Source organism: Pan paniscus, chromosome 9 (genome assembly GCF_029289425.2).
Source record: "Pan paniscus chromosome 9, NHGRI_mPanPan1-v2.0_pri, whole genome shotgun sequence".
NCBI lineage: Eukaryota > Metazoa > Chordata > Mammalia > Primates > Hominidae > Pan > Pan paniscus.
In genome coordinates this window covers 46,265,663-46,278,403 of record NC_073258.2, presented here as the reverse complement: position 1 = coordinate 46,278,403, position 12,741 = coordinate 46,265,663, and the positions used below count along the sequence as shown (strand labels likewise).

The window sequence follows — 12,741 nt, the reverse complement described above, 5'->3', positions numbered from 1 at the left end:
ACTTTTGGACATTATACAAAAATTTAATCTAATTGACATTTATAGAACACCATCCCCAATACCACAGAATATACCTCTTTTCAAGTGCAAATGAAACATTAAGATAGACCACATGCTGTAAACAAATCTGGCCATAAACTGTCTTAATAAGTTTCAAAGGATTGAAACCATAGAGTACATTCTCTAGTCACAATGAAATTAAAGTAGAAATCATTAACAAAGAAAGCTGAACAGTCCCCAAATATTTGGAAACTAAGTTACATATGCTAAGCAAACCATTGATTTAAAAAAAGAAATCACAAGGGAAATTAGAAAATATTTTGAATGATTAAAAACCAGCAGATCAAAGTTTATGGAATGTAGCTTAAATAATGCTAAGTGAGAAATGAATAGCTTGTAATGCATATATTTGAAACCAACTTAAATGATCTAAGCTTCCACATTAATAAGCTAGAAAAAAGAGCAAATTAAACCCAAAGTAAATAGAAAGAAATAAAGAGCAGAAATGAAGGCAAAACAAGAGAAAAATCAATGAAACTGAAAGTTGGTTCTTTGAAAAGTTCAATACAGTTGATAAACAGTTAGATTGATCAAAAAAACTCATTTTGTTGCAGAATTTTGTTCCTTAGTTCAGCTAAAACCGGGTTCTTCTCACACCACCAGGAAGGATTAGGAACATGGACACATTGAAGGGTGAGGGGAACGGAATTTACTGGGCAAAAAGGAAAAAAGAAAAATACTGTCAGCAGAGCGAGAGGGGGTCCTGCTAACAGGCCCCCAAACTCACCTTGAATCCCAGGCCACCACACAGAAATTGAAGAGGCCAGGCTCCTCCCCGCTGAGCATGGCCACAGCTTCCCTTGGCTCCGTCTTGTTCTCCCAGTGCACAGATGGGTTGGAGATTCTCCGGAGACCCTCCCCGTAATCCCTCTCCTGCATGTATCAATTTCAGTATCAGGAAAGGAAAAGGAGATACAACTAAAGATCCTAAATATATTAAAAGGATAACAGAATATTTATAACCAATTTTAAGTCAATAATTAAACTTAGATGAAATAGACAAACTTTATTGAAAGGCACAAATAACCAAATCTGATACAAGAAATAGAAAACTTGAACTGTCACAGAAATGGAATTTATAAGTAAAAGCCGTCCCACAAAAAAAAGAAAGAAAGAAAAAAAAACCCTCCAGGCCCTTATGGTTTTACAGCTGAATTCAACCAAATATTTAAAGGTTGAAGAAGTTTTTGGACACAAACTTCTAGAAAATTCAGGAAGGAACAGTTTCCCAAACATCTATGAAACCAGTATTAATCATGATACTGAAACTAACAATGCATTACAAAAAAAAATTACAGAATGATGTCCTTCTTGATTGTAAAATTCTTAAAATAGCAAACCAAACTCAATGGTATATAAAAGGACAATGCATCATGACCAAATGGGGTTTATTGCAGCAATGTGAAGTTGCTTTAACATTAAGAAATCAATGTAATTTACTACATTGATAATCAAGAGAAAAATCATATCTCTATAAATGCAGATGAAAAACATCTAACAACATTGAACCCTCATACATGGTAAAACTCCCAGCAAACTAGTAATAGAAGGAAACTTTATTAGATAAGGGACAGAATGAAAAATACAGTAACATTATACTCAAGAGCAGAAGATTGTACTCAATGCTACTAAGACTGAGAACAAGGCAGGCTGTCCTCTCAACCACTTTTATTCGACGTTATACTAGAGGTTTTTTAAAAAGAGCTATATCGGTCAGGAGCGGTGGCTCAGCTTGTAATCCCAGCACTTTGGGAGGCCGAGGCAGGCGGATCACTTGAGGTCAGGCGTTTGAGACAAGCCTGGCCAACATGGTAAAACCCCGTCTCTACTAAAGATATAAAAATTAGCTGGGCGAGGTGGCACGTGCCTGTAGTCCCAGCTGCTCGGGAGGCAGAGGCAGGAGAATCGCTGAACCAGCGGCAGAGGTTGCAGTGAGCCGAGATTGCGACACTGCACTCCAACCTGGGCGACGGAGTGAGACTCAGTCTCACAACAACAACAACAACAAAAACACACACATACACACACACACACAAGAAAACTGAGAAGAATAAACAAATTTGGATTCGGAGCAAGTACGGCCACAAACCCAAGTGACTAAAGCCACCAGTTGGTACTGTGAGCTCTTTCTTCATCCATAAAATGGTAGTAGTCCCTTCTCTGCCCACTTCACAGTATCGGTGCTCTGACATGCAAGGGCTTTGCAGAGAAACTGATGGGTGGTTTGATTTGAACAGCTGAAAACATTAGAAATGGAAATGGACAACCCCAGATGCTACGAACTGAATGTGTCCCCCCAACATTCATATTTGAAATCCTAACCCCCAAGGTGATGGTATTAGAAGGTGAGCCCTTTGAAAAGTGATTGGGTCATGAAGGCAGAGGAAGACCTCTCACCCCTTCTGCCACATGAGATGACACTGGGAAGATGGGACCCTCACCAGATGCCAAATCTCCCAGGGCCTTGAACTCGGCCTTTCCAGCCTCCAGAACCGTGAGAAAGATTTGTTTCTAAGCCATCCACTTTGTGATATTTTCATATTATAAAGGGACTAAGACACCAAGCTTGTCAGATTTTTTTTTTTCTTTTTTGTAGAGACAGGGTCTTACTCTATAACCAGGCTGGAGTGCAGTGGCACGATATGGTTCACTGCAGGCTTGGCCTCCTGGACTTAAGTGAGCCTCCCACCTCAGCCTCCTGAATAGCTGGGACTAGAGGCACACATCACCACACCCAGCTAATTTTATTTTTTGTAGAGACAGGGTCTCGGTTGCTCAGGCTGGTCTCAAACACCTGGCCTCAAGCCATTCTCTGGCCTCAGCCTCCCAGAGTGCTGGGATTACAGGCATGAGCCACCGTACCCAGCAAGAGACTTTAAAAGCCTTTTGGGAAGGTAAAAGTGGAACAAACTCTAGTATTTGGAAGCAGGAATACCTGCAATTATACTCCCGCCTGCCTCTTAGCAGGTCATGTGGAAGTGGATGTGATTTCATAAGAATCTTACAGAACATTGCATCCAACACCTGGAAAATGGCCCATCAGTTAAGGATGACTTCTTTCTTTTTCTGGCCTGCTCTAGACAGTATTCTTTACATAGAACCTGCCTTAGAATTTAAAAATTAAGGAGGACAGAAAATCATCTGGCTTCCAAAGATGATGATGAAGAATATAAGCAAGAAAATAAGATGGGCCTAGAATTTAAAAGTATAGAACTTATTAGGTACTGAATATAAAAATAAACCATCTAAATAGGGGCCCAGAGAACTCCCTTTATTTATCTAGGTGTCTCTAGGCTTTTCCACCCCAACCCCGATAAAAACGTTTTGCATATATAATGGCTAGCAAAGACTAAAAAGATGGAAAGCTTCCAAAGACAGCAGGCACTCAGCTTAAGGAGGGTGACAACCGGGTCAGATGAGATCTTCCTGGAGGAGCCCACCATTTTCTCCATCGCAACACTGACAAAAAGACACCCTGGCCTTCTGGGCCAGAGGCTGACATTAGGGGGTCCCTGAGCAAGTGATGGGCTGGAACTGCTGGTTGGGAGGCAGACAGCCTACTCCCTCATTGCATCCTCCAACTGCTTCACTATCAAAGCCTCCTTCTGCTCCTGCAGCACATCACAGAACCGACGCATGTCTAGAGGGTTCAAATGGGGACAGAGAGAGATCGTGATTTAGTAGGTTTGCAGGTGGGTCCCAGACATAGCCAGGTCATGGTCAACCATAAAAGCCTCTCATTCAGGGATCCTGAACTTCAGCCCTCCCACCTTTGGGATGGATTTCCAAGTCTACATGTTGCATCCCTGATTTCTTTTTGAATATCATTCTTATGTCAGCCTGCGAGACATCTCAATGTCTTGTATCAAAGCCTGTACTCTCGGGCTTATGGCCTTGGCCTAATCAGGATTTCTATTTGCCTCTAGTGTCTCTTCACTCAGCCTATCTTCTATGCTAGCTCAAAAGAATTCTGCAATAAAAACCTTCATGAGAATGAACAAATCACTGCTATATTCCCAGCAGGTAGAACAGAATCTGGCATGTAGTGGAATGCAATAAATAAATGTTCACATGAATGTCCTATTCTCTGTAACCTCAGAGGAGAATCTAAACTCTCTAGTATGGCATACAGGGACTTCCATGGTCATCTGCCTATCCATCTCACTTACTAGGCTGCCAGCCCCACAAGAGCAGAGTACTACTTTTTTTGGGTTTTTTTGTTTGTTTGTTTTTGTTTTCTTGAAACAGAGTCTCACTCTGTCGCCCAGGCTGGAGTGCAGTGGCACAATCTCAGCTCACTGCAACCTCCACCTCCCAGGTTCAAGCAATTCTCCTGCCTCAGACCCCTGAGTAGCTGGGACTACAGGCGTGCGCCACCATGCGTGGCTAATTTTTTGTATTTTTAGTAGAGACAGGGTTTCACCATGCTGGCCAGGCTGGTCTGGAACTCCTGACCTCATGATCCACCTACCTCGGCCTCCCAAAGTGCTGGGATTACAGGCATAAGACACCGCACCTGGCCTCAGAGTACTATTTTTTAGCTTGTGGTCCCAATGCCTCACTCAATGGCAGTCACAGAACAGATACCCCAAATGGGTAATGAATGGATAGGTGCTTGAGGTACATATCAGTTGTTGTTTGCAAGAGCACCTAACTAAAGATAGACATGGAAACAGGGAATAAAGGGCTAGATCTATAGGATGTTTAAGGGGGGTGGGGGAGAAGATTGAGATATTAAGTTGATGGGGCATCTTTAAAGGATTGGGAGGTCAGCTCCACTCATCCAATTTTAGCCGGGGGAGCTCATCTGCAAAGATGAGGCGGAACCAGCCTGGCTCCTTACACATGTAGGTTTTGCCACGGGATAACAATAGCTTGTTGTCCAGGAAGCGGCAATAGAGGAGCCATTCTTCTTCAAATGTACAGGGATCCAGGTACTAGGGAGGGCAGAGGAACAGAACTGAGCCCAAGACCCAGCTGGCAGGTCTGCCCAAGAACACCTGTCCTCATTCCCAGAACACACCTTTTTCAAGTTGATCCAGACATAGAGGCCAGAGCTGCGGTTGTGAAAAGGGATCTCCAATGCCTTCAGCTCAGCAGTGATGTACTTGTGAGCTTCCCGGAGCCGGTAGCAATTGGTGGGTACGTATACTTTGTCAATCCATTCTGGATGGGTAGAGGAAAAACACTGTCACAGATATTACTACAGAAATCTACCGAGAGTTCCTTCCCAAATGCTCCCTTCCTGGGCTTCATGCAAGTTTGTTTGTTTTTGTTTTGTTCGTCTGTTTTTAAAAAAAACAAAACCAGAGTTTCCCTCTGTCACCCAGGCTGGAGTGCAGTGGCACAATCTCGGCACACTGCAATCTCCACCTCCTTGGCTCAAGTGATTCTCATGTCTCAGCCTTCCAAGTAACTGGCACTACAGGCGTACGCCACCAAACCCAGCTTATTTTTGTATTTTTAGTAGAGATGGGGTTTCACCATGTTGGCCAGGCTGGTCTCAAACTCCTGGCCTCAAGTGATCCACCTGCCTCTGCCTCCCAAAGTGCTGGATTTTAGGTGTTAGCCACTGCACCCTGCAAGCTATTTCTAAGACTAACTCTAGTATGTTTGAGCTGATGGTGTCCACATCTGATACACCCACCTCTTATCTAAGGCTCTGGTAGAGACACTGGGCTTCTCAAAGGTCTAGTAGGAAAGTTCTCTTTGAGTTCACAGCCCTAGGGCAAGGAGTCAATCCCCTAATAGGGGTTGATGCTGCTGTTGTTAACTGGGCAAGCAGCAGGGACTCGCAGCTCCTACCACCCGAATCTGAGCCTCATACAATGGAGTCGGAGGAATATATGTGTGCCTGGGGATGCTCTTGGCCAGTTGCCCTCAGCATTCATAGAACAGAACCACTTGGGGAGCTGTTAGAAGCCCTGATGCTCGGGCCATATCAGGATCTTTGAAGATGGAACACACGTCAGTATTTAAGCTCCCTGGGAAACTCCCACGTCCATCCAAGATTAAGGACTAGCGTTCGAGGGGCTGCGATCTGGTTTCTGCCAAGTATCAAAGGTCTTGATATCTAGGGAAGCATTCAGTTGGATTTCTCCTATCTACCTCTCTCCCCTCCCAGAGCTGAAAGCAAATTGTTTTCTAAATCAGCAAATATAATGACATCAGTTTGTTTCATTATATCCCAGCTATTAATTAAAACTTCCAGTTTGGTATCTGTTCTATTACAGGGAACTAAAGAAAGTGAGTCTCTAAGCTTGGGCCATGGCTTTAAAGGGGAAAGTCCCTTCTGAGGCCAGCATTCACTTGAGATCCAAGCAAGGGGACGATGAATCTAGGTGCCACAGGCCTAGCCACACCAACCTGCCCAAATGGCAGCTCTCCTTTGGCCACCTTGGAAGATGAGATTATGTTGTATTAGAAGAGTCAGAGTGTTTGTTTTGTTTTTGGTTTTATAATCTTTGTCTAAAGCAAACAGGGTTTTGGGGAGGGAAAATCTATATTCACATAAAGACTAATTTCTGAAGTTCCTACCTTCACAACTTAGAGTACGATTAGCCATCCCACATCTGGGTAGAACACAAGCTACCAGACATCCAGAAATTAAAGCTCATCCTGTAGTTTTTTGTTTTTGTTTTTTGAGACAGAGTTTCACTTTTTCTACCCAGACTGGAGTCAATGGTGCTGTCTTGGCTCACTGCAATCTCTGCCTCCTGGGTTCAGGAGATTCTCCTGCCTCAGTCCCCGAAGTAGCTGGGATTACAGGCGTTTGCCAGCATGCCTGGCTAATTTTGCATTTTTAGTAGAGACCGGGTTTCACCTTGTTGGCCAGGCTGGTCTCAAACTCCTGGCCTCAAGTGATCCACCCACCTCGGCCTCCCAAAGTGCTGGGATTACAGGCGTGAGCCACCATGCCTGGCCTCATCTTGTATTTTAAAACAGCACCTCCATCTTCTGCCTACACCCTGCTGTGTTATCTGCCCTATCTTGCCCTCCTTCAAACCTCACATCTTACCACAGTTAAATCTGAGACAGTAAATAGGGTCTCAGTATATTAAGGGCACATCAGAGGCCCAAGCAAATCCAAGAATTCCCCATGGCCATGAGGTCCAGCCAACATGCTGGTCTGTGCTAGAGCTCAGTACCTGTGTTCTGGAGCAGTTGACACAGCTTGTGCTGGGTGATGCCAGAAATACTGTGGAGGTAGCCAAAGGCACTCACAGCAGAGGCCACCTCCTTGTTGTGGGTATACAGAGCACCAAAGCGGAAGCCAGAGATGCCAAAATCCTAGAGGAAGAAAAGCAGGAACAGGAACAAGTGTTTTGTCTGCCTTCTATTCCTGGCTCCTCCTCCTTCCCTAGCCAAGGAGAGAAAGCAATGGCTCACCTTACTGGTACCCCAGATCACATGGGTCCTGTTGCTATCAGGCAAACTGAAGAAGAAATGGAAAAATTAACTAAGGTTATAGAGAAATAGTTGATGAAGATTTGGGGTATAAGAGGGGAAAGTAGACTTGAGGTTGTTCCTAGACAGAAGGGCCTATAGGGCCCAAAGCTCAAGAAACAGTTGTCCCAGTTAAGCCAGGAAGTCAACACAAGGTATTCCTGAAGACCTAGAGGCACAGAACCCAAGTGCCCACTGAATGAAGTCTAGGGCCTTCAGCCTGACATGTGGCTCTCCTACAGCTTGGCCAAAGCCACTTTCCTGGCAGTTGGCTCTTCAGATGTGGGTCACCATAATTTCTAGAACGTGCCCGAGTATTTCCTACTGCTCCACCTTTGGTGAAGCTGTTCCTTCTGCCAGGCATTTCCTTCCCTTGCTTTGAATGCTGGAATCCCATCTCTATGGCCAGATACTACCCTTCAGAAGGTTCTGCCTCCTTTTTCTTTCCCTGTGCTCTACTTATCAAGAATCTCCTACCCTGGCATTTTATGAGGCTTTATTTTGACCTTTGACAGTAGACTTTCTACCTTGACCTCAAATTATCTTCTATACAAAATGGCATATAGACTAGAAGACATTTAGAGGGAAAGATGATGCTTTGTTTGTATTCACAGGCCCTGTGGGCAGTTAACTGGCTATGTGCTAGGAACTGAGTTAAATTCATGTCACATAAACTCACCCTGCAAAACAAGAACCTTGTGGTTCTCGTTCCCAACTCCAGCTGAGACCAGCTCACCTTTTCATGCTCAGAACGCTGTGGAATGTGATGGATTCATCAAACACAGACAGCATGTAAATCTCATCTATGATCACATGTAGGTTATACCTGTAGATTAGATGAAAGAAGGAGAACAAGATCTAGCTTCTCTCTAATCTTTTTTCTTTGCATGCTTTTTACAAGCATCTTTGTAATCTTAAGTCATGTCTTTTATGGTGTTCTCTGGACACAGATCATGCACTCCTACTGCCCCAGCAGCCCATCTGACCCTCCAAGGGGCATAGTAAGGTAGATGGGGTGGTACATCAGAAGGGACCCTTAGACCTAGCTTGGGGGTAATGGGAAGGAATAGGATGCAAAAGACACATATGAGAACATCTTGTCTAACCTTAGCTAACCATTCAACCATCAAGCAGAGACTATGGGAAGAGGTTGGGTAGCCCAGAGAATTTTTAACTGGTAGAGTCAGGAGCTCCTAACTGCTTATGTGCCTCATTCATTCTCCCAACAACCCTCAGTACTGTCATCTCCATTTTAGATGAAGAAACTAAGGCAGGCCGGGCATGGTGGTTCAGGCCTGTAATCCCAGCACTTTGGGAGGCCGAGGTGGGTGGATCATGAGGTCAGGAGTTCAAGACCGGCCTGGCCAACATCATGGAACCTTGTCTCTACTAAAAATACAAAAATTAGCTGGGTATGTTGGCGCATGCCTGCAGTTGTAGCTACTCAGGAGGCTGAGGCAGGAGAATTGCTTGAACCCAGGAGACAAAGGTTGCAGTGAGCTGAGATCCCACCACTGCACTCCAGCCTGGGTGACAGAGCGAGACTCCATCTCAAAAAAACAAAAAAAAAAAAAAAAAAAAAGAAAGAAAGAAAGAAAAAAAGAAACTAAGGCTCTGAGCTGTAAAGTCAATTCCCTCAATTAGCAGGTGCTACAGCTGGGAAGTGAACCCATTCTATCCAATTCTTGCCTACCCCCTCTAGCATTTTTCCTCCTGACCATATACTGCACCATTCATTGGTCTGTGTTAGTCATGAAGTTTGACTAAGTCTGTTTCTTATGGAAAATGGAAGGTTATAATTTCTAGAATGTGCTCTTAGAAAGGAATGTGAAGTTCTGTAGGAACACGTCTTCATCCCACAAGGTCTAAGAGTGTCTTCCTCGGCACTCCAGCCCAAGTGGCTTCGGAAATGGATGCTGGGAGAAAGTACTTAAGCTTAAGTAGAGAAGGAACAAATTATATATTTTTAAGTGACATATTTCTCAGAAAACAAAACTATATTTTGACTGTTATATAAATGTCAATACATAGGCTGAGGCTAGAAAGGAAATGGCAAAAAATTTGAAGTGGTAAGCATGTGATTGCGTTTTCCTTCATTTTAATTTCAGTTAGTTTTATATAACTCTGCAAAGTATGGTGTATAGTGAGACCATTTAGGGTAAATTACTTTTTGAGACAAAGTCTCACTCTATTGCCTAGGCTGGAGTACAGTGGCACGATCTCGGCTCACTGCAACCTCCTCCTCCCGGGCTCAAGCAATTCTCATGTCTCAGCCTCCCACGTAGCTGGGATAGTAGGTGCCCACCATGATGCCTGGTTAATTTTTGTATTTTTAGTAGAGACAAGGTTTCACCCTGTTGGCCAGGCTGGTCTCGAACTCCTGACCTCAAGTGATCCACCTTCTTGGCCTCCCAAAGTGCTGGGATTACAGGCATGTGCCACCAGATCTGGCTCCTGACTACTTGACTATAAGTGATGGGAATCCTTTCAAGAAACATTACCTAGTCTCAAGGGGTAGAACTCATACCTCTTGGCAAATTCCAGGTATTTCATCAGTGACTCTGGGGAGTAGATGTCACCCAGAGGATTCTGAGGGTTGATTAGCACAAGGCCTCGGACCTTTTTCCCCTAAGAAAAACCCAAATATAACTGAGTGAATACAAGTCCTTAGCATCTACCCTAAATTCAGCCAAGGATCTTTTATAGGTCAGGCACCCAAAAAGGCCTAGGTAGGGTCTTGAAGCAGCAACTACTATACTGCCCAAAGAGGGGGAACAGGAAGGAAGTCTGGGGCTGCCATAACATCCCCATAGGACTAGAGGGACACACCCCTGGATCATTCATTGTCTCTTCCAACTAAGGACAGCCCACCAGGTCTTGGTGAATAAGCAGTACTAGAATTTCAATACTCAAACCCCTTTTAGCACCATCAGTGGCCATCCTAAAAATATGGTTCCCTCCTTACCTCAAGCCTAGCTTCAAGCAGGGCTTCCTCTAACTTGTCCACAGTGAGCTGGAAAGGATGGGTGTTTGTAACAGTGACCTGGAAGAGAAACACTATGTGAGAAGTGTCTCTTAAAATCTAAGTCTTGATTCCTCATTCCCATAAGCCCCGCAATCCTTTGCCTTCATACCAGAGTGCCAGTCCACATGCCTTCTCCACCCCTACCCAACCACTTAGATGGGTAGAAAGCAAGCCCCTCTACCCCTTTAAGTGTCCCCAGAACAGTCCATTGTCTAGGCATACTGAGCAGGGAAGGGGCCCCATTCAGACCTCACTCTCCAGGTGGACAGGAATCAACTCAACCTTTGCATACAGGCGGGAGCTAAAGGCAAAGCCACCATAGAAGGGAGCAGGGACCAGGAAGGCCTCTGGAAACACAGAGAGACAGAGCTATCAGTCCAAAGTCTCCCAATCAGAGCCTGTTGCCAGGCTCCCCAAACTAGCAAAGCTATCGACAGAAAAAAAGTCAGTTTCATGATCCTTTCTACCTGGGGATTAATGTTCTTAGGTTCAGGTGCTATGAAAGTTATCCATTATTATAGACATCACTGGGGGAAACAAAACTCTAGTTTCTTCTTTGCGGGTACACTAGAGAAGAAGAGGGAAGAATATCACTGAGTAACTCAGAATCCAGGGCACAAGTCAAGCGAGGCTCACTAGCAGATGGAGCAATGGTTATCAGGAAAGTCTCAACAGATTCAGGCCAAATATCAGAGGTCAAGGTCCATGCACAAGGAGGGCTCCAGTTATTTGGACCTGGTGATCTCACGTTCTTTTCTTCCCATCCATTTGGCCTTACTGACGAGCTAAGAGAAGCTCCTTTGCATGAAAGGGACTATCTTAGCACTTCTTTTGATGCATGCAGAGCTCTTTAACATTGGAGCCTCTTGCTTAAGCATTGTTACCGGGGAGGTTCGGAACAGTCCACTCAACCTCGTTGGGTCCAGGACTAATTAGCCTTTTTCTGAAGAGATAAGAAATCTATATTGTCTGAGCCCATTGCCATGGCTGTCTGTATTGCAGCTGAGCCCAAAAGCCCAGCCATGAACATAGTAGGTAGGCTCCCATCATCATTCCTGGGGCATACCTCCTTGAGGTCCACCATGTCTCTCTTCCCTTAAATGGAGAATCCAAACCCCTTTCCCACAGAAATAGGAAGATAACCTAGTCAGTGTGGGAGAAGGCCCACCACTTTGGGGAAAAGGCCTTGAGTCAGGATGCTCTTCTTCCTCAAAGTCTAGTGCCCGTGTGTTCCTACCCATGTTGCTAGTATTTCACTGAGAGTGAAAGCAGAGCCCACTGACTTACCGCCTGGATCACACAGAACCATGGCCAGGGCAGAGAAGACAGAGCAGCAGCCATTTAGAACCACCACCTGAAGACAACACATGAAAGGCAGAAGTCAAAACCAATACCTATGTGAGAAGGGGTAGCCATGCTTTCTCCATCCCCCTGGGCAGAACAGGCACAGGGAGCCTCCTCAGCTGGGACACATTGGCCTTCATGCTGCCCTGGCCCTGAGAGTCTTCACTGGTTCTCCTTGTACCCCCTAGAAAGGGCAGAGCATCCTCCAAGAATATAGCCCTCCACCAGGGTGGCAGCAAGGCTGGGAAACTGACTCACATTTTCTGGGTCAAGTTGGGTAGGTGCCCTGCAGTAGTAGGTCAGGAACCGGGCCACTTCTTCCCGCAGGCTGTAAACAGACCCAGAGAGACCTTGTGGCTTCCGGGCCCCTTTCCTCACTCATGATCTAGATGGTCATTGTCCAGCCTAACGGGGACCTTTTCTACTCAGTCCAACCTCATATTACAGGGCTACTGACTAAGACCATCAACTCCCCAAGTCACACAGACAATAAATGAGAGTTGGGACAAGAACTCAGGCCTTGACCGGGCGCAGTGGCTCATGCCTGTAATCCCAGCACTTTGGGAGGCCAGTGCGGGCGGATCACAAGGTCAGGAGATCAAGACCAAGCTGGCAAACATGGTGAAACCCCGTCTCTACTAAAAATACAAAAAATTAGCTGGGCGTGGTGGTGGGCACCTGTAGTCCCAGCTATTCTGGAGGCTGAGGCAGGAGAATGGCCTGAACCCAGGGGGCAGAGCCTGCAGTGAGCTGACATAGCACCACTGCACTCCAGTCTGGGTGACAGAGTGAGACTCCATCTCAAAAAAAAAAAAAAAAAGAACTCAGGCCTTATGAATTATTCCTACTATACCAGAATAACTATT

General features: G+C 45.1%; 1 protein-coding gene across 2 annotated transcripts in view; it reads right to left on the bottom strand.

Moving 5' to 3' along the window:
- Positions 1-2,142: 2,142 nt before the first annotated feature.
- The window catches only part of ACCSL (1-aminocyclopropane-1-carboxylate synthase homolog (inactive) like), an 89,892-nt gene continuing 79,293 nt past the window's right edge, over positions 2,143-12,741 (bottom strand). The window contains exons 4-14 of one of the 2 annotated variants that reach the window (XM_003808216.4): positions 12,134-12,203; positions 11,819-11,885; positions 10,781-10,878; positions 10,472-10,549; positions 10,034-10,134; positions 8,243-8,332; positions 7,450-7,495; positions 7,209-7,350; positions 5,084-5,226; positions 4,835-4,997; positions 3,467-3,700 (exon numbers count right to left, since the gene is read on the bottom strand). In XM_003808216.4, the coding sequence (XP_003808264.4) occupies positions 3,618-3,700; positions 4,835-4,997; positions 5,084-5,226; positions 7,209-7,350; positions 7,450-7,495; positions 8,243-8,332; positions 10,034-10,134; positions 10,472-10,549; positions 10,781-10,878; positions 11,819-11,885; positions 12,134-12,203 (1,081 nt within the window). In that variant the 3' untranslated portion in view covers positions 3,467-3,617. Of the gene's footprint in view, positions 3,701-4,834; positions 4,998-5,083; positions 5,227-7,208; positions 7,351-7,449; positions 7,496-8,242; positions 8,333-10,033; positions 10,135-10,471; positions 10,550-10,780; positions 10,879-11,818; positions 11,886-12,133; positions 12,204-12,741 lie in introns of both variants that reach the window. The other variant, XM_055094303.2, reaches the window with a different exon arrangement.